Here is a 20725-nt window from a genome sequence, read left to right as displayed (position 1 = left end):
ACTGGAATATACCGCATATAAATGCAATTATGGAAATATATAACGGAAAATACCAAACAACTGAGGCAAAAAACTTTTATTTGAACAACTTATATTCTGAACATTTCATTCATTTGTAATGAGTCTGCTTTATTTCATAATACATATGTATAATCACTTTATGCATGCTTTAGTTAAGGTGTATATGTATGTATATATGTGTGTATATATATGTATATGTACGTGTGTAATGTGTAATTAGCTAATTACTATTTATACAATTTATATAAATATAAAAAATTAAACGTTTCATAGACTTTGTTACAGATTTGTTAATATGTTATGGTTTGTTTTGTTTTGTTATGTTTTGTTTCGATTGATTGCTGACAGCCACATCTCACTGCTCTGTGTAAAAAAACATTTAATACAATAAAGGAAATCAGTTGCAATCTCCCCGTCGATCAGGGAAACCCTCCGCACCACTCATAACTTCTGCTTGGCTTTCGCGTGGCTGATGAGGCAGATGAGGAGACGCTAATCAATTTGTTGGCGTGCCGACGGATCATCGCGATCAATGGGCGGCGGCGAGGTAAGCACTTCAACGTTTTGCGCTGGTCCGGCGGTCAAATAGCCAGCCGTTGGATTGATGCCTGAAGGCGAAGAATATGTTAGACATGGCTTAATAGATATACAGCTGATCTCTAATGCATTACCCGTTAAGTAGCCACGTATGTTGGTGTCTGTGATAAAGAGATCATGTCGCTGATCCTTAAATTCCGCCCAGACGGGATGCTTGAGCAGGATTTGCGTGACACGATCGCCGTAATTGAGATTGTGGGTCATGCCCTTGAGCGCAGCGACAATTTGTGCCTTGACCGCGGATGCATTGTCCACAAATTCCAACCGACTGTCCAAGAGGCCCAACAGGAAAGGTATGAGACCTACCTCCAGTGACTGGCTAATCAGAGAGTCCTAAAACAGAACGAGTCAATGCTATAGTCAGATATTCTCGTTTAACTTCTGGTCAGCCCTCCACTTACATGCTGATGCTTGAAGAGTCGACTCATTGCCTCGCAGGACTTCTCAATGCAATCCCTATTATGTTCCATGCAACGCTTTAGCGGCGCAATGCATTCCGTTTGCGATATGGCGCTCACGCAGAACTGTGGAAGGAGAAGGGAATTAATTTGAAGGGATCAGCCAGTGAGTCCCAGTGGAAACCCACCTCCGATAGCGACAGCTGATGTAATACTGATAGCGTGTTCTTTGGCTGCACTGAGAGCAGATTAAACAGTTTCGGTATGTGTCCCAGCACGGGAATCTCGTCCGCTAGATTAGGCTGCGACCGTAGTAGTTCCACAAGCGCCGTCGTGGACAAGTCCAGCACGTCCTGTTCCGTCGAGCTCTTGCTGATTTGTTCCACAACATAATCCAAGAGATCGGACAGAAACTGTTTGGGTTTGCGCAGCGTCCAAGCCGGATTGCTGACGAACAGGCGCAAATAGACGCCGGCAACAACAATTTCGTTGGACAACAGATCCTTCAGCATTTCCGGGTCCTTCCACAGGTACCGCGGATTTGTCTTCTGCTGCTGGTAGAATCGCTTACAGGTCTCTGCCACGGCCTCGCAGACACTCGAGCGCGTATCGTCGTTCCAAATCAACTCCGGGTGCTCGTGTATGGACTCGAACAGCTGTACAGAGGTCGCCGCGGATTCGATCATGGCATCGATGAAGAGCCCGGGTAAGAATTTGGATATAGTGATCCGCACCTTGGGCCCACTCAAGCGGTCCGCTGTCATTTTGGCTAAGATCTCGGCGCACATTTCGCGTATCTGCGGATTGCGTGAATTGCAGAACATGTCCAGCAAGTAGATGACGGCGCCCTTCGTCTGCGCCTCTTTAATCATCTCCTGGACGTTCATCAGGCCAGAGAGCGTCTCGAGCACTTTCACCTGGCTGGCCCGCAGCTCGGGATCCCTGAGTGCCACCAAATAGTTGCCCAGTATCTCGCAGGCAGCTACTTCCGAGACGCACTCCTTGTTCCGGGAAACCAGAGCAACGACCTCCAAAGCCACAGCCTTTACACTGGAACTCTGCAAGGGTATCGAAAAGCGAGATTAGCTATAGCAATGGCAATGGAAGGGATGCCTCGTCTGGCACTTACATCTGCGAATATATTGTTGGCCAGGAAGCCAAATATCATATCGAAATTGCCAATGCATTGGATCTCCACCTCGGCATTCGCCTTGATCACAGCAATCAGGGCCCGCAGCACCATCGTGATGTGCAGCTCCAGCTGCGAGTCGTTGGCGTAGTCGTATTGGGCCTGCTGCAGCGACAGCTGTCGCTCCACCTGTGCGTCCGTTTCCAGCTTCTTGCGACTCTTCGAGCGATTGTAGGCAGTCAGCACCTCGTCGAAGGTGCCGCCAGTCTTGACCTCCAGTTGCTGCTGCTGCTGTTGGAGCTGCGGATGATTGGGTGCCAAGGTGGGCGTTAAGATGCCATCGCTGCCCATCCTGGGCCCTGCTGCTGGTGCTGCAGCTGTGGCTGCTGCTGCGGCTGGTGGCGGCAGCTGTTTGAACTGCAGATATTGATAGGCATACTTTAAGTACTCCAGCAGATCCATAATGAACTGCTTGGGCTGGGCAATCGGATACGTGGGCATGTCGTTGTAGATTCTGATGAAGATGCCTCCAATCTGCAGCTCATCCCTGAAATAAATGAAGTATTATGGATATGTAGATTATAGTCAAGCCCGAGCCACTCACTTGTGCGCATCGAATTCGAAGCTGGAGACCAGCTCGTAGACCTGAGCAATATCCTCGTGCGTCTCCTTGGCCGAGGCCAGGCGCTGCTGCTCAAGAAAGTCCTTGAGCTGAGCGCGCGTTGCATTATCCCAGATGAGATAGGGGTTACGAGTGTTGGCCGTCAGCAGCTTCAGCACCTCGCTGTCCCTGGCCGTCGCCAGCTGGTTGGCAATGTAGCGCGTGAGCAGCCGCTCCAGCACCTGCCGGATCAGCATATTCTTCGCCTCGCCAGTGACAATGTACTTCTGCTGAATGGAGTTGGGCTGTCGCTGCTGCTGCTGCTGCTGTTCGCTGTCTGTGGAGCTGTTAGTGTCGCTGCTGACGCTCGAGTCCTGCTTGGTGAGCGCCGGCGACTCCTTCTCCTTCTCCTTGCTCGTAATGGCCAGCTGCTTGCTCTGCAAGGGATTGTGTGCATTCTGCATGTAGGCCGAGTTGGTGCTGGAGGCCGAGGGCTTCGGCTTGATGGCGGGCACTGCCGGCTTGGCCGCCGGATTGGCCGGCGAGCTGGACTCGCTGCCAGTGATTGGCTTGTTGCGCAACTCCATGGTGTAGCCGGCCAGAGCTATGCAGCCGAGCACAGCCATTTTGGCCAGGTTATTGGCCAACTGCTGCTGGTTGCTCTTGTCGCTCACCTCGACCCCGCTCTCGTCCAGCGTGTAGTCGTACTCGAACATGAAGAGCAGCAGCGACCAGAGCACGCCATTGCGCGCCAGATTGCACTGCAGGTCGTAGTTGTTGGCCGCCAGGCTGGTCACCAGGCTCACCGAGAGCGTGTGCTTGAAGTAGACCACGCGACAGACATCGGACAGCAGCTGGGGCAGCTGTATGATCTTCTGCTTGCACTTCTCAAAGTTGCAGGCGACCTCGAAGCAGCGCGTCACGTTCGATATGACCTGGTAGTGCAGCGAATCAGGCTTCGAGTCGACGCCCAGGATGGAGACGCAGCGCGTGTAGGCCTCTAGCAGCGCCTCGATGCCCTCCTCGCGGCGCAGCTCCTCGGCATTGAGGGCCGAGCAGTGCACCGTGTGATAGCAGAGCTCCGAGGCGGCTGTCAAGAGCTGCGCCTCCTTGGAGAAGAGCTCGTCGTCGCGGGTCTCCAAGCGTATGGTCTTGATCAGCTGTGGGTAGCCGGCGTACTTATAGGGACGCAGCACTGCAAGCACACAGGAAATTAGATAAGACAGAGATTGGAATAGGACTGATGGAACTGACCGTCGGCATAGCGCTCGAAGAGAATGCTTTGGGTGCGCAGTATGAGCACTATATTGTTGGGGTCCGGGCCTCCCGAGCTCCAAACGGAGCGCGAGCACAAGAACTCATAGGCCTGATTGACCTTCTCGAAGATCTCGCGCCCATTGGGATTCTTGTCGGGGTGATACATCTGGGCCAGCTTGTAGTAGCTCTTGCGTATCATGGACTCATCTGGCTTGGGCACCTTGTTCAGGTCGATGCCCAGATCCTGGTAGGCTTGCTGTATGGTCATCTGTGGCGGCTTCTTCTCCACCTCCTTGCGCCAGGCATCCAGCGTGTGCTTGAGCAGCTGCACCGGATCCGCGATGGGCCAGTTGGGAAACTTCTGAGTGTCGCACAGGTGGCGCAGGTAGTAGATGTGACAGAAGAGCTCGTTCTCCAGCTGCGGATAGCTAATGACGGGTATGGCCAGGTAGGGATAGCGGGCCATCGTATGACCACGCAGACGCGGCGTAAAGTCGGCAATGTGTGCGGCAATCTTCTCGATGAGCAGCCGGCGCATCTCCGAGCTCCAGATGACCTCGGGTGTGTCGAACTCTCCGAGAAATATCTCAGCGAACTTCTCGGCACTGTAGTTCTCGAGAAAACAGACCATTGCCTCCGGCAGCAGCTGGCCGAGAATGCTCCGATGCATGATGCCCGACTGAGATGTCTGAAAAGAGAACAGAGTTTACTCTGAGTCTGCAGTTGCCCCATCCCGACTCACCTCCTCGCTGCGAAAGCCCTGCTTCATGTGCGTCATCTTCAGGAATCGCGTTATGGGCAAGATGTTGCTGCCCGTGTACATGAGCATGAAGTAGAAGACGCCGGTCATGTACACCTTCGGCATCTCTGGATTGTCCTCCATGATCTGGCAGAGCAGCGTGGCCACGCGCTCCAGCAAGCCGGGATCGTGGGTCAGGCACACCTGCACCACGTGCGGCAGGCAGATGAACTCCGAGAGTTTCCTCGACAGCTTGGGTCCAGGTATGAGCACAGCGACCCCATTCTGGGTGCGGCTGGGAAAGAAGCTGGTGCACTTGATCAGTATGTCGAGTATCTTGGAGGCGAGCTCCGTCTCGTCGTAGAGCGGCGTGCCCTTGGCTATGAGGCACCATTTGAGCTGGGGTATCTGCTGCAGCGAGCGCCAGCCATCCATGCCAATGGCCCAGCAGCGGGTCTTCGGCGTGATCAGGCCCTTGTGCCAGAGCTCTTTGAGCTCCGAGTAGGTGATCGGCCCTTGGCGCTCCGCCTTCTGGCCATCCTTTTCGATGTTGTAGTACCAATCCTTTTCCTCGTAAGCCGACATATTCGGGCCCGCTTCGATCACATTCGTTTTGGTATTCAGCTGTGCGCGCCCCTTGTGCAGGTGAGCCAAGGTGATCAAATCCACCAGGCACTGCACATGATCGACCAGAGCGCGGCAGTTGGACTTCTCCAGCACCAGACAGGATATCAGATTGATCAGCGCATCGCGCATGGACGGGGAAAGGCACTGAAAGAGTCGGAGAAAGGGCATCAATTTCAGCTTCAACGAAGAGAGATTCGGCTGCTGTCCTACCCGATCGCTGAGCTGCAGGATGTAGGACATGTCGCTGAACTTGCCAATCTCCTTGTGATAGCGTCTGTAGACCTTGGCCAGCGCCTGCAGCGAAAAGACGGTCATCTGATCATCGTTGACGCGCTGCCGGCAGAGCACGCGTCGATACAGAGCATTGAACAGCTCGACGCTGGAAATGGAAACAGAGGTTAGTCAAAAGACCTTATATAAATAGCTGTTGAACCTACGGATCCTTGACCAAGTTCTGTGGCCAATCATCCTTCTCCAGTATGAGTCTTATGTAGTAGTCGCCTATTTTGATCTCCTCTGCCAGGCACTGGTAGCCCACCTCGAATTCCTGATAGTTCCAGGCCACGATCATGTTGCCAGCCAGGTCGCGATCGTTGAGGAATTGCCTCAGCTCGTTCTCCAGGCACATGCGCAGCTCCTCGCGAGTCTGCATTGAAATCAAAGTGAGTAACTGAACAGATTCATAAATATCTAAAGGTCTCCCACCTTGTGGTTCCATATCAAGTTAGGCAAGCTGTGATCTTTGGCAAAGTTGTAGAAGAAGTAGGGCAGGTTAACGATCGCGTCCGAGGTTTTCTTCTTCTGTCGGCGATTTCGCAGCACGACGGGACGGTTTTTGAGTGCCTGGGCCGCGCCATCCTGCTGCTCGATGAGGTTCATGCCCCAGTGCTTGATGCCCTGCAAATGCTTCTCTATCGCATTCTTGCGCGTTTTCTTGGAATGTTGAATTGCAAATTTGAGATTGTCGCGAAAGTTGAGTTTGTCCTCCTCCACATCCGCCTCCGGGACGCTCTCCTCTGACTCCAGAAAGGTCAGCAAGCCAGCTGGCTGTAATTGAGATCAAGTTAAGCAAAACATGTGAGAGATATATCATTTTCGTATGACTCACAAAAATGCGCTTGAACAGTTCCATTGCCTCGTCGCTGTCTGTTAGCCAGAGGCCAATCAGATGCCTCGATAGCTGACGATGCGTTATCAGAGTGGGATCATTCGAGGGCGTGTAGAGCGCCACCAAGAGATGACGACACAGCGCCGCCTCGTCCAACGCCAGCGCCTGCATCTGCTGCGCCACATGCAGCTCGCCCTCCTCGATGATGGCGCGCAGCACCAAGCCGGCCCCCTTGACAATGGCCAGCGATGGATGCTGGAAGAGCTTGTACAACGATCTGCCACGCTCCGCCACCAGCTCGAGCAGTATATCGAACTGCTTGCCGTCCGTCGTCTCGCTGTAAGGCACGCACAGAGCGAAGGTCATGAAGTCGAGCATCGCAGACAAAACCAATGCGCCGCTGCCGTGGCTCTGTAATTGAAAAGAATGCGACTTTAGTTCATGCCTTGCTCAGACTGAGAAACAACAATGGAAATCCATTGTTCCAGCTCTCCCTCTCTCTTGTTGTCTCAGCGTCTCTTACCACATGCATGGTCCACATATTGAGCAGCGTTTCAAGAAATGATTTCGATGACAAAATGGAAGATTTGTTCAGTTGCTCCTGCTTGAGGTCGTGATCCGTATTCACCGAGTGCATCAGCGAGTTGATCATGTCGATCGCCGAGTAGGTGACAGCCAGGTCCTTGCGCCGCAGTGCAGCCACAATCTTGGTGCCAATTATCTCCCGAAAGCTACAAGAAACAGATTGTATATGATTGGACGATCTATGGTAAGCAAATCCCGTACCCTGGCAAGTTGGTGAAGGCCGCGTAGCCCACTTTGCTGGCCAGCAGGCGCGTTAGCGCATGGAATATTGCCTCCAGCTCGGTGTTGCTCAGCTGAGCCGTCGGACTGTCCAGCTCCTTCTGAGCCAAAGCCTGCAGAGCGCTCAGTATTAGCTTCTCCTTGTTCTCCGCAAATAAACTCTGTCGGGAGATATGCACAATTAGTATAAATATCACAAATCAAGTCGAGTTGAGCTCACATCCTGGGTAACACTGTAGTTGAGTCCACTGTGCGGCACATTGGCATTGAAGCGTTCGAGAATCTCGTAGCGTTTGCTCGGATTCTGGAAATTGTTGATAACCAAACGCAGCAGATTCGCTTCCGTCTCCTCGTCCACTGAGCTATTGAGTGGCACGTAGCGCTTGCCCCTCGGCGTGTTGCCAATGCGTATGTGCACATCCTGGTTGCCACTGGACCGCACGGCGTCCAGCACAGTGGCCAGCAGAGAGTCACGGTCGTTGGTGCTGTAGCTGCGCACGATGCCATTTTTATACTCGATGCAGAAGCGCTGCAGATTGTCCTTATCGCGCACCAGGGCAAAGACGTCAGCGAGGGGTCGCAGCGTGCAGACGCTGTAGGTCTGCGGGTCGCGCTCCAGGAGCGTGACCTCTGTGAGGCAGAGAATGCGCTTGACTGGATCCGGATGCCTGGGCGTTATCTTCTGCACTGTGAACTCTGTCATCGATGTCTGGAACTGATCACCGCTGCAAGAGATGGAGAGCATCATCCAACGATCTTTGATCAGTCTCACTCTCTCTTTCTCTCTCTATCAGTCCATCACACTCACCTGTACTTGCCGAAGCGCTCTCGCTCGAATTGCTCCCGTGTTATTTGACTTTTGAGTATTTTGGTTTCGATGCCCAGAAACTGAGACGAGCGTTGCACGATGTTCTGCACGATCTCATGGTGATTGAGCGCCTTGAACATATGCAGGCGACTGAAGCCGCCGTAGGCCATCACAATGCCATTTTCATAGTCCGAGATGCCTGCTTAAAAGGTGCGCGTAAACGAGAAACCATAAAGATGAGTGTAAAACAAAAAAGAAGAAAAAAACAAAACAAGCAAAGCGAACACGTATTATAATGTGAAACCCAGACAAGGAAACATTGAACATTGATAGGATAAAGATGAGAAGGATAGCCAAACGCAGAAGTAAAGCTTAAAACAAAGCTAAATTTGAGGCAGATCCAAAGAACGAATCAATGTCAAAGCAAAAGCAAAGGGAAAGCCAAATACAATCGAAGGAGCAGCAGGAGCGGAGGAATGAGAAGGGTGCTATAGGTACCTATTATTCCTTCAATATCCTTGTACATATAGCTAGTGAGCACATCGTTCGTTGTGGGATCCAATTGATCCAATGAGCAGGGCGTGACCTCCAGCACAGTGGGCAAACTAATGCCCGACCAATGATATTTATAAGCATTGAAGCGCTGCAAAGGAAACATTTCACTCAAGCAAATATTTAGGAAATGTGAATCAGCTTACGAGAGCATTTTTGGGCTTGTCAGCGAATTCCCTGTAATATTTCAATATGGAGCTGAGTATATCATTGCGATACTCCGATGAAAGTTTGATCGTATCCAATTTCTTATCCTTCTTTATTGTTAATACAAACTCATTTGGAATCTGCAATGCGAATTATTAATATGTATGTATGTATGTATGTATTTATACTTACATTTGAGGTCTTGGTGGGCGCGGCGGCTACGATATCCGAGTAGGTCCAGCGATTGGTTAGGTCAAATCTATCTGGATTGTAGGTGGAAATGCCACTGGTACCAATGGATAGAATCCTCTTGTATTTGCCCTTCCACGAATGCTTCGTCACAATGAAGCATTCCAGATCCAAATGCTCACGTGGCGGCAGCATCTTCCGAGCAATCCAAGAACTTCAAGAATTTCAACCAATTCCGTTTCCAATTATTTTACTCAAACTAGATAACAAAACTGCAAGAGAGTGCGAGAAAGAGAGACAGAAAGTGAGATAAGCTAATATGCATACATTACTAGGTGTTTATGCTAGTTTCGATTGGCGGCACAGCTGATTCATTGCTGGAAATGTCTAACTCAAGAAATTGACTGCTGATTAATCAACGAGCCATTGAGTAAACCTTTATCAATAACCACGGCCCCACGAATGAGAGCAACAAAGACCGAAAAGGGGAGTAAACGTGACGACGACGTCGACGTCGACGGCTACGACTCCCAATCAGAATCAGCGGCGTTGCTAATTAGCTTAAGTGCTGTAGCTGTTGCTGCTGATGTCGATGTTGCGTCGCAACATTATATAGCTCACCTTAAACATTTAATACATTTCAATTGTTAGCACTTTAGTTTTACAAATTATTGTTTATTATTTTATTTCTATGAATATTCCTCTTTATAGTTATTTGCAATTTTTGCATTTGCATTTTTTTTACAACAGCAGCAAATGCAATGTGACCAGCGTGGTAAATCATCAAAATCACTACTAAAATATACCAGGGCTGCAGCGATAACTGAATTATCAGCTAATCATGCCATATAATGAAGGGACACAAAATTATAAATTATTTTATTATATGTTAACATTTTAAATTTTTGTAGCAATTGTATATAAGCCTTAGCTAAGTTTTGGGTTATAAGCTTTAAGAATATCATTATCAATCAGCACAATCCTTTTGGGCAGGGCTTACTCAATGCACTCATACGATAACATATCGATAGTTTAGAGAAATGTGCGCGCCAAAAATTAAATGCACATTAATTTTCATAGCTTTTGCGCACTTCGTGTATATATGTGTAATTAATATTATTTGCATTTTCGCAGCTTGTAAATAAATGCGCATTAAGTCGGCAGCCTAGGTCATAGGCATTAAGTTTATTTCTCTAACAATAAAACTCGTATATCATTTGGCTTAACTAACATTAAACATTTTTATTTGATTGCGTGCAGATAAATAAATGTATTACTTTTTTTTCATTCTGCTCTAATCTGTGTTGAATAAAACGTACATTATCTAAATGCAAATAAAGATGGCAGAGTTTATGTATGTTCATGTATGTATGTGTGTGTGTTCCTATTTACTATATAAATTCAAGATAAAAAACTCTCACATTAACAAAACAAAAGCAATAAACAAACAAAAGTAAAAAAAACAATTGGACGACGATTCGTATTTTACACAAATGTAGAAATGATGCTGCATTATCTCAAAACAGAGCTCTAGCTTATATATATATAAATGTGTGTGTCTGTGTGTGAGTGTGTGTCATATAGTCATATAGATAATTTTATGGACACGCACTGCTTTAGCTTAGATTTTATAACCAGTTGATGGATGAACATGATACGAAGCTAAGTCTTAGACACACTTTACAAAAGAACCTAAGCATAGTTATTCTTATCATGTTTCTATAAATGTGTGTGTGTATGCTTAAAGCCCAATTTGATTGCTGGAATGCATCTGGATGAACGCAGCAACCGGTCAGCAGGAGCACTTGTTCTTGGTCTCTGCGCTCGCATCAGCCGCACTCAAATTGAATTTCTCCGCATCATTCGCATCGGCAGTTATCAGTTTGTCATTGATGAGTATCTGTGAATGATCGATAAAATTAATATATTTGATTGATTGAATGATAGATTAACCGTGCTAATCACTTACTTTGTTCACCAAGGCACGCGCTGCTTCGTCGATGTTGATGTTCTCCTTGGCCGAGGTCTCGAACCAGCCAGCGAAACCATTTTCCCTCACATACTCATCCATGCGCTCCGGCTGCGTCACAATGCCCTGCTTCTCCTGATCGCACTATAAATTATAAGATATAAGAAATCATATATCGACATATCAGAAATATACAAGATCTATATAGTAGATCACTCGATAAGACAGATCATAGGACTAAAGTGTGAAATTGATCTGATCAATAAGTAAAGGATAGCATCATCTGTTGATGGTCAATCAATCAGCACTGACTGATCCATCTGATCAATCCATCTCAACAATAATCAATTCCCTATAGTAAAAAAGCAACATCTTACAGTCTTAATCGAAACCCTTAACAGATCATCACTAGATCAAATTCTTATCACATTGTTTAAACTCGATCAATCAATCAATCAGACTGTACCTTATTGGCGAGCAGTATGCAGGGTATGGGACTGCCATCGGGTAGTTGAACCTTCGAGTCGAGATCCTCTTTCCATTTGCTGACGCAGTCGAAGGTTCCGCTGCGCGTCACGTCGAAGACGATGAAAGCGCCCACCGCCTCCTTGTAGTAGACCCGCGTCATATTGCCGAATCTCTCCTGCCCGGCGATATCCCAGAGCTGCAGGCGCACTATCGTATTGGCATCCCAGTGCAGCACCTTCAATGCGAAATCCACTCCGATTGTCGCTCGATAGTTTTGGCTAAAGAACTGATGGACGTAGCGCTTGATGAACGATGTTTTGCCTGTGCCCAGCTCACCGATCACTAGGATCTTGTAGAGATGTTCACGCTTCTCGCCACTGGGCGACATTATGGTCTGAAAAGAGAGAGAATGAGACGGGTAGAGGTTAAAAGAGAGCGAGAAAAAAGGGCATACTCGACTGCAGAGTACTCTACTAATAACTAAGCTCGATGTAGGCCTCAATAGGCATAGCTATATGGATAGGCATCCAATCCTATACAAATCCGTGATACATTTCAATAATTCCCCATTGCACACGATTTAACGAATATACTCGCTTTCCACTGCGCGAATGAGCATAAGATTGTAGTGATTCATTCTGGGAGACCCATAGGGGTACATTCAAGGAAATCCTAGCGCTTCATCACAGTCATAAATAAATTGTAAAAAGACGTTCTCTTTACACTTGATAAACGAACACTTAAAGAGGGAAGGGGTTGGGGAAGGGAGGTAGAGCTGTTGTTAGCTGCTCGGTTCGCGGGGTCGTACGATGTCTGACGTACGACGTCCGATGTCCGATGTCCGACTATAGGGGGCAAACACTTTTGCGGCTTCTTTTGCTTGTTTTTTCGAACTGCGGCTGCGATTGAGTCCAATGCACAGCTTACCGGTTCCATTTCCTGGTCCATAGTCAAATTGCCAAAGGCCGGCATGGGCTTGGAGTCTCTGTCCAGCTCCTGCTCGTCGCCTGTGTCCTGATCCTCGCCGTACTCGCTGGCCACCGACTGGTAGCGCACCGTCTCGCGCCTGCCCTCGATGCTGTCGTGATCCGATAGAGCCAACTGCTGCTTGAAGCTCAAGCGCCTCAGGCTGGAATCGCTGGGCTCCTCGCTGGAGCTGGGTTGCTGATTGGCTGCGGCGGCTAGAGCTAGCTCGTAGGCGTCCGGGCCGCGGACCGCGCTGCCAACGGCAAAGCGCACGACAGGCGCAACTGATGTCTGGGCTGATTCGGCTAGTGAGACGGCGTCCGACGACTCCGCCGGGCTGACCAGGACGAGGGTGGACGAGGTGGGCGCCGAGGATGGCCTCAATTCGGGCGTGGAACTGGCAGGAGCCGGCGCTGGCTGCAACTCCGAACTGGGCGGCGTCACTAGCGCCTCTTTCTCCAGAGCTGCCGTATTGCTGCCTTTATTCAAACGATGTCCACGCTGCTGCTGCTGCTGCTGCTGCTGCTGCAGTTGCTGCTGTTGCATCAATGCACGCTTCTCACGGCTGGGCAGGCTTAGGGCTTTGCTGGCACTGCTCGACCTGTGCTGCTCCCCAGCGCTGTTGGCTGACTGATTGCTCGCTGCGCGGCTCGGCTTTGCCGGCGCTCGTTCGCGCGGCGGCGTATCTCGTCTGCTCTCTGTGATAACGATTTTCTCCTCAACCTGAGGCGCTGCTCTCAGCTGTTGCTTCGGCTGCTTCGTCTGCTTCGACTGCTTCTTCAGCTTGCTCTGCTCTTTGGACACCACCTTGGCCACAATTAGCTTAGCTGTCTCTTTTGTCGCTGTCGCTGTCGCTGCTGTCGTCGCTGGCTTTACCGTTGCCGTTGCGGCTGCCGCTTCTTCTGTTGCCGTCTGTGTCGGTATCGGTGTCAGGTAATCCGTCTCGCTTCTGCCTTTGACTTCGACAGTCTCAACTTTCTTGCCGCTTATGGTTATCTTTAGTGTGCTGCTGCTGCTGCCCAATCCCAGTCCCGTGCCCAGTGCCCTTTCCCGTTCCCGTTCCCTGGCGCTGCTGCTGCTCTTTAGGCTCAGCTCATCGCTCGTCGCTAGGCTGTGCGGTCGCTCTTTGGTCTTTGGCTTCAGACTTCCCAGCAGCAGGCGACGCGTTAGACTCTTCTTCTTTTGGCTGCTCTTCAGCCCGCTGTCCAGACTGATCTCGCCCAGGCTGGTTAGATCCTCGGCCTCGCCGCTGCTGATGGCCGTCAGCTGCTCCGCGCTGCTGGGCTTTGGCTTTTCCTTCTCCTGCTTCTTGGTCTTGAGACTGCGAAAGGCGGCTGAGAAACGCGAACGTGCCTTGGCCTTTGGCGATTCTAGCTCCAGATCCTGCTCAGCTGTTGCTCCTCCTACTGCTGCTTCCGCTCCTCCTGTTCCTTCTCCTTCTCCTTCTGATGTTGCTGCGTCTCTTTTCACTTTCTCTTTCTCTTTCGCTTTCGCTTTCGCTTTACTCTTGCCTGTCTGCGCCTGCTCTGCTTTTGCCTGTTTGTCGGCCTTTTGCATATTACTTCAGCACTGTTGCCTCTGGCTGGTGTCTGGGGTATCACATGGGGTAGCTCGATTGCTGGCAGTTATCCTGCACACACACACATACATGCACACACACGCACACGCACTGTTCACACTCTTCGCCAGTCGCAGCGACCGCAACGAACATTTGCAAATGGTGCACTGAAAATCGCATTGCTAATGCCTCAGTTTTTATAAATTTGTGTAACGCCTCAGAGATCGAGGGGCCCAGCCCTCCTGCCCCTGCCCTCCCCTGGCTAGGCCCCTGCGCTGGTTGTGGTAAGGTTTTGCATTACATTCACATCAGACAGTTAACCAACACGCTTACCAACACTGCCCAGCCGAGCTGCGATCGCTGAATGTGCCCGCAAAATGCGGCGACACTCGCTTATCAAGCATGGGTCTTTGTTCTAATGAATGAATCCGTCTCTATTTTTTGATATACTTGACTCCACTATGTCAGGGGCAGCGGCTGTGTATGCCAAATGGGGCGTGGCGAGGGCTAACAAGCAGCTAACTGTCAACTGACCAGAGCCGGGGCGCGCGAATAACTAGTTTAGCTAGTTCTTCGCCGCTTGACCCTAAGCACTTCGCGGGCTTCCTTTTCAAGCTGAGGATTTGCCAGCGAGAGACGCGACTCGAAGAGAATCTCAACCAGTGGGTGGCACATACATATGTGTGTGTATGTATGCGGGCATAGACAGTCGTATATGGGGGCTATATAGAATTACGTTTATTGCAAAACGTGGTAAGCCACAATAAAGACATATTGCATATATACAATTACACCCGACCTAGCTACCCCCTATGCCCCCTCTCTCTCCCCCTCTCGCTCTCTAAGTGTGGCTTGAAGACTATGCGGAAGATAGAGCCGATGATTTGTGTGCAGTGATGTCATGTCAAATCTCACGTAACGATTTGCTCGATTTGAAATAGCATTTGGTCTATATATAATAAGCTAACTTGGCATATCATTAGCCGATCTATAAGCCCCTCACTGCACTTGTCAACCAAATACACACTCTGCGGTTCTACAGACCTATATCTATGTTCTTTATAATCCATATGCTGTTCAATTGTAGTCAAAAGTTTCCCCTTTCCTCACGGTAAGCTAGGAAAAGCATTTCCATAATCAATGCAGACAAATGCGAGATATGAGAAGTCTCCTCTGTCTATGCATAATTTAAGTGAAGGATTTGGGAGTAGGGCAACACAATTAGAATACATTTGGCATCTGGACGAAGCAGATGCAGATATGACAGAGAAAAGGCAGAGAGAGAGAGAGGGAGGGAGGAGCAATGTACTTTACTTTATACTTTACTGTACTTTAGATAGGAGAAATAGATAGACATAATGTACAGAGAATGAAAAAAAATGAGCAGAGAGCAAGCCGAGATAGAAAGAGAAAGTAGATCAAGAAGGAATAAAGATAGAGAGCGAGCGAGAAAGGGAGATTGAGAGGGAGGAATATAGTAGATACAGAGACATACAGAAAAAGAGTAAAGAGAGAAGGTGACAGAAATGGAGAAATAAACAGGGAAGAAGTGGCTGAAACGCAGAGTGGGAGAAGGTGAGATTGAAGAGATAGATAGGAGAGAGATCAAAAACACAAATAATAGAAGCAGAGAAATAAGTGAAAGAGACTGCAAAATGAAGTCAGAAAGAGACAGAGACAAAGCTAGAGCTAGAGAGAGAGTTAATGTTTTCTACGCAATATCCTTAAAGTATTTTGATTTTCATATGTAACCCTTTTCAGCCTACTTGCTCAACTATTTGAGTTTGTTCTGCTTGCTCCTCACGCTCGTCTCAATGATTTAGTGCAAGCACCTGGTGCTTTACCTTTTCCCTTTAAGGTAGGCAGAGAAAGGCCGTTAAAACCGTTTGCATAAGAAAATTCACTTTCAGCTAAAGCGAGAAATTCTTTTGTGGCACACTGAAATGTTTGCACGCAATCGACAAAGGGCTGAACGGGCGGGCGGGACGAGGGCAGTTTGAAGTGTTTAGCAAAAGAAGAGAGGATATGTGAGCATTTGAAGCATTTCACCTAAGCGCTGCAATTACAAACGACCCCAATCTAAACAAAAAAAAAAAAAAGGTGAAACTGGAGCTGAACTCAATGAAAAATGGCAGACAGAGAGAAAGAGAGAGAGAGATAGTTACAGAGTTGTGGCGTGTTTAGTTAAATCAGGATATAATAGAACCAGCTGGTCCTTTGGCAACTAGTCTGAACAAATCCATATGCAAATTACAGTAGAACTTCGCTAATAAGCTCACACTACCATAAGAAAGACGAAATAAAATATTATATATAAATTATATACGAGTAATATAAGTAAAATGCTAAAAAATGCTATTTCTTTGAATTGAGAAGTGAATGTTCGTCTTAACATTGTCCCACTGTACTTTGATTTAGCATGCTGCACGGCATTAGCTGCCCTGTGGGCGTCATATTTATGTGGGCGTGGCTCAGACAAATGCTTCGACTGAAATTGTGTAGGCACGTCCCCCAATTTGCCCCAAACGGAAATGGAATCGGAATTTTCATGAAAGGGGCTTTTCATGTTGCCACGAAAGTATGCAACACTTTGGCCGAAGGTGGCAAAAATATGCAATGCTTATGCGAGACCTTTCTCGTGGGAAAACTCGCTTTTCATTGCAGCGAATTCGAGTTAATTATTTAATTAATATGAAGCTTGAATTGAGGATTTAAAATGAAAACATAAATTTTATGATGCATCGGAATATTAGAGATAGACGGAAAAAGGAAAATTAGTGAGAAATATAATTGGTAAAATATAAGGTATGGATATAAAAATGTGTATGTGTCTGTATTTTTAATTGTACATATATATACATATGAATATAATATATTTCTAATTACATCTGATTATCTATTTATCTCTTCGTCTCATTACCATTTGTAGATAAAAATATATCTCTCTTTCGCTTCTTCTCTCTAACTATATATCGATATAAAGCTGAAGAGGTACCTATCCCACTTACTGCAGCTGTATCTGTCTTCATATCTGCATCTCAACTTTATCCCATACAGTCTCTATGTAAATATATCTGAATCTGTGTGAATATTAATATCGAAATCGATATCTTCATCCGAATCTGTATCTATTTATGTATGTACCTATATATACATACGTTGCTGTTGCTGTCTATCAACTATTGTAGCTGTATCTACAGCTGTATTTATTTTTATGAATGTATCTCAATGTTGCAACTGCCTCTGCTATCTATAGCTGTGAGAGACTTTTGAAAACGTGACCTTGCTCTGTCTTTAGTATGTGCTCGCATAATAGATAATAAATCATAGAGATATAAATGTATTGTAAGCACATGAATATCTCCGTGTGTAACTTGCGTGTGGCAGATTAAAATGTGAAACTAAAAATTGTTGTTTAGTTGCAACAGCAGCAGCAACAACAACAACAACAAGAGAGTCACAAAGTGCATTGGCTTCAGGCCTGCAGCTTGCAACGATGCGCAAAAGCTGATTATGCAAATAGTATATATAGTGATGGAATATATATATATATATATAGAGAGAGAGAGAGAGAGATGTTATATTCTAGGCGATTACTGAATGAACATTATTGTACACGCGGCGCATATTTGAAACGCTGCGCAGGCATCGATATTGATATTGATATCTTATCTCTGCAAATGTCGAGTCACCCAAAAAAAAGAATAAAGAAACAAAAAGGTGAGCACTGATTAGATTGAGGAGAAGCAAAGCCAAATGCAGGCATGATTCACATTTAAAAATGCCAACAATTATTAATATTTGTCTTTAATTAAGACGTGGGCTCATATGGAGGGGGTCTCTTTAATGTAGTTCCCATTCCATTCCACCCATTCCCCTACCCCACTGACCTTAAAATCGTGACGTGAAACGCTGCGAATATGTTCCAAGTTGAGTCCAATAAGACAATGCATATATCTAACTAGCAATCGTTTAAGTATCGCCCAGACACACCCACACACACACGCACACTCAATTTGCTGGGCAGCCAACCTCGACCGGCTTGCCTATATATATTATATCGCATATTGAGAGTGAAATTCCATTGCCCATAACACGTGCCACGGCTCGAGGCAGCGGCATTTGTGGCAGACAGCCTCGCCCAGCTCGCCTCTCTCCTCCTTTGCCCACTTTGCCTTTATCGTCGCGTTTATTTGGTCAACAATTTAGATTTCATTTCCTCTTAACTCTGTGGAAATTGCTGTGACATAAGATTCGACTGAATTTGTTTTTTTTTTTCTTTTGCCTTATTCCCTTTTTTCTTGGCAACTTTTTGTTTATAGGCTGAACAAAAGTTAACATGATCTTGAAATGAAAAATTGAAGAAACTATTTATAGAGATGACGACGAGTAAATACCCTTGCCGACAGGCAAGATATTTTAAGACAATTTTATGCAAGAAAAATTAGACTTCAAAGTAATTTAATACTACCAGCCGGATTCCATTGAACATTCCAATTTGCTTTTCTGATTCCAATTTGAACAAATTACTTGCAAAACAATAAACTTGTTATTCATCATCACAATTGATTCTATTTACACTTCCAATCAGAGATTAAAGTGAATTTCATTATAAATATTGTATTGGAATTCTTAACATATAAATATGTATATTTCAGACAGTTCATTAGTGCCTGGTATGCTCTATAATAATATTCGAATACCCAACCAAACTCATGCGCTCTTTCTTTCCCCCTCTCGCGCGCGATTCTAATTGGAAAGTCAAGCGCAGTCGAATAATAAATAAACACTTCCAGTTCTCCGCTTTCGTTGCATTCCTCATTGCCACTGTTCCAATTCCAATTACAATTCGAGCTCGAATTCGAATTAGCATTTTCAGCTCTTTTTTCGCCGAGTTGAGCGTGATTTAAGCTTATTGATTGTGTTATACGCGAGAGCTTTGAATATATAAACAACAATAACAACAACTGCTGTTACAGCAATTGCTATTGTTGTTGTTGCCTGGTGGGCTGGGGAGGCGAGTACGATAAATACTTGTACAAATACATATGTAACTGACAGAGAGCGACATGACTTTTATTGCAAAACTTGGACAGTGCGAGCGGAATTTATAAACTTTTTTCGGGTTTTATGCAACATTAAAATATAATGAGGGTTGCCATATCCACATTTGTATATAATAGTCGCTCTGTCTGCTTACATTAGTCAACTTCTTGAAGTGCCCTCGCGCAGTGAGATTTCATGTACTCTACTCACCCCATTATAGAGATAACCGTTATTCCGATTGATATCCATGTTGTTGATGCGTGCCGCCGGCATATCCGCTGTGCTAAGCGCCTCAACGGCGTTGAGATCGATTTGTGGTTTAGGCGACGCGTACGCTGGCGTCGCGCTGCGCAGCGAAAAGTTGAAGTTGCTAAGCTGCTGCTTCGATTCCAATTGGAGTGCTGGCTGGTGGCGTGCTAATAACGGCGATTCCTTGGCTCGGAGTGCGCCTAAACAGACGACGCTTTGCGGCTGATGCTTATACTCAACCGGCGATTGATCCTTCTCAGCGCTGTAGCAGGCGTAAGCGAGATGGCAACGTACGCAGGCACAGCTGCTGTTGCTAGTGTTGGAGTTGGTATTGTTGTTGTCGTTGCTGTTGTTGTTGTTGCTGCTCAGATAACTGAACGACTTGGATTTGGAGTTGGTGCCGACAGAGCTGAGCTCCGGCTGAGAGTCGCAGAGGTTGCGGCGTCCGGCTGAGGATGAGACAACACTGCAGCGAATAACGCTAGTTGCCATGCAGTGGCAATGGGGTTTATGTGGGGGTGAGTTGCGTGTTATTGCTCTTTAGACTTTGACAAATAACTCTATTTGTTGCTGTTCTTGCTTTATCACTTCACTTGTCTGCTCCGCCAGTCAAGGTCATTCGCACGCTCTTTATCTACTCACACACTACACATAAATATACACATGCAAATGCATACACACATGCGTGCTGTCTCTATTTGTTCTGTTTTGTTTGTACCGTTTATTTCGCCTTGTCAACTCTAACGGCTCAGCAACATGTGGTTGTCGAAAAAAGTTCCACTGGTCCGCTCCTCACTCTCTGTCTATCTCCCTCTGCCTTTCACACTCTTGTTCTCTTCGCTTTTGTTCCAACGGTAATAAATGCGGCTGCACTTGAACTTTCGGCGCGCACTTATCAAAATTACAATTTATTTTTAACAATGCAAAAATTTTGTTGGTGGTCAGGTTATCTCTCTTTCTGACACTTTATGGGGTTTATTGAACTTGCTCGATTTGGCTGCAATTGCTGCACTTTTTGACTAGCGCCAAATGTCAAGTTAAGTAAACAAATTGCAAACTGGTTTTTCGGGCCAAGAAATGGAGCACTCAATTAAGTATTAAAACATTTAACATTCACACGGCTAGTTGCATAAGCCTTTATTTTCATTTTAATTATTACTTTATCGATGTTGTTGTTGTTATTATTATTCCTCCTTGGCGTTAATTTCATATCACGAAAATTAAATTCACACACGTACGAAAAGAGAGACTCAAAAAAGACGCTCGCTTTACTTCATACAAGCTCACAAAACAAGCGCAGCACATCCACACGCTGCCACATTCAACTATCAACTGAACGAAATTCGTTGAGAGCTTCAGCTGAGCGAAACGGTTGATTGAATAGCTGAAACGGTTAAACAAGAAACGGGTTTGCTTTTGCGCGCCAATTCGACACATTTGAATGGAGTGCTGACAATTATGGACTATGTTAATGGAATGGATGACAACTCTT

General features: G+C 46.8%; 2 protein-coding genes across 5 annotated transcripts; both read right to left on the bottom strand.

The window, feature by feature from the left end:
* Positions 1–61: 61 nt before the first annotated feature.
* Rme-8 (receptor mediated endocytosis 8) lies at positions 62–9785 on the bottom strand. 2 transcript variants are annotated; one of them, XM_018012743.2, is made up of 20 exons: positions 9599–9785; positions 8981–9249; positions 8788–8928; positions 8588–8732; positions 8090–8291; positions 7502–8006; positions 7264–7442; positions 7001–7208; positions 6478–6888; positions 6075–6416; positions 5807–6015; positions 5580–5748; positions 4746–5513; positions 4001–4691; positions 2750–3941; positions 2146–2692; positions 1205–2074; positions 1020–1142; positions 693–951; positions 62–629 (listed from the first exon to the last, which is right to left on the bottom strand). In XM_018012743.2, exons 2-20 carry the CDS (start codon positions 9170–9172, stop codon positions 514–516), a joined length of 7269 nt encoding a protein of 2422 aa, XP_017868232.1. In that variant the 5' UTR covers positions 9173–9249; positions 9599–9785; the 3' UTR covers positions 62–513. The 2 variants fall into 2 exon arrangements, with proteins under 2 accessions (XP_017868232.1, XP_017868233.1); XM_018012744.2 differs by having other exon boundaries at positions 8090–8288.
* A 408-nt stretch (positions 9786–10193) lies between these two features.
* Positions 10194–20565, bottom strand: Rab32 (RAS oncogene family member Rab32). Of its 3 annotated transcripts, none has more exons than XM_018010535.2 (4): positions 19195–20565; positions 11413–11808; positions 10947–11090; positions 10194–10877 (listed from the first exon to the last, which is right to left on the bottom strand). In XM_018010535.2, the coding sequence occupies exons 1-4, from the start codon at positions 19723–19725 to the stop codon at positions 10770–10772; spliced, it is 1179 nt and encodes a 392-aa protein (XP_017866024.1). In that variant the 5' UTR covers positions 19726–20565; the 3' UTR covers positions 10194–10769. The 3 variants fall into 3 exon arrangements, with proteins under 3 accessions (XP_017866024.1, XP_089327800.1, XP_017866023.1); XM_089471674.1 differs by lacking the exon at positions 19195–20565 and adding an exon at positions 14272–14471; XM_018010534.2 differs by lacking the exon at positions 19195–20565 and adding an exon at positions 12342–14122.
* Positions 20566–20725: the final 160 nt, after the last annotated feature.

Source organism: Drosophila arizonae, chromosome 5, assembly GCF_054131065.1.
Source record: "Drosophila arizonae isolate 15081-1271.41 chromosome 5, UAZ_ARI_1.0, whole genome shotgun sequence".
NCBI classification, from domain to species: Eukaryota; Metazoa; Arthropoda; class Insecta; order Diptera; family Drosophilidae; genus Drosophila; species Drosophila arizonae.
The sequence above is the reverse complement of the archived record's forward strand: the minus strand, read 5'-3'. Positions and strand labels throughout refer to the sequence as shown.

Coding starts and splice junctions, on each gene's coding strand:
- Rme-8 (XM_018012743.2), bottom strand. CDS start 9,172: ATGCTGCCGCCACGTGAGCATTTGGATCTGGAATGCTTCATTGTGACG. Junction 6,889..7,000: donor ATATGTGGACCATGCATGTG/GTAAGAGACGCT, acceptor TTTCAATTACAG/AGCCACGGCAGCGGCGCATT. Junction 630..692: donor CATACGTGGCTACTTAACGG/GTAATGCATTAG, acceptor CTTCGCCTTCAG/GCATCAATCCAACGGCTGGC.
- Rab32 (XM_018010534.2), bottom strand. CDS start 13,937: ATGCAAAAGGCCGACAAACAGGCAAAAGCAGAGCAGGCGCAGACAGGC. Junction 11,809..12,341: donor TGGACCAGGAAATGGAACCG/GTAAGCTGTGCA, acceptor CTCTCTTTTCAG/ACCATAATGTCGCCCAGTGG. Junction 11,091..11,412: donor GCATACTGCTCGCCAATAAG/GTACAGTCTGAT, acceptor TATAATTTATAG/TGCGATCAGGAGAAGCAGGG.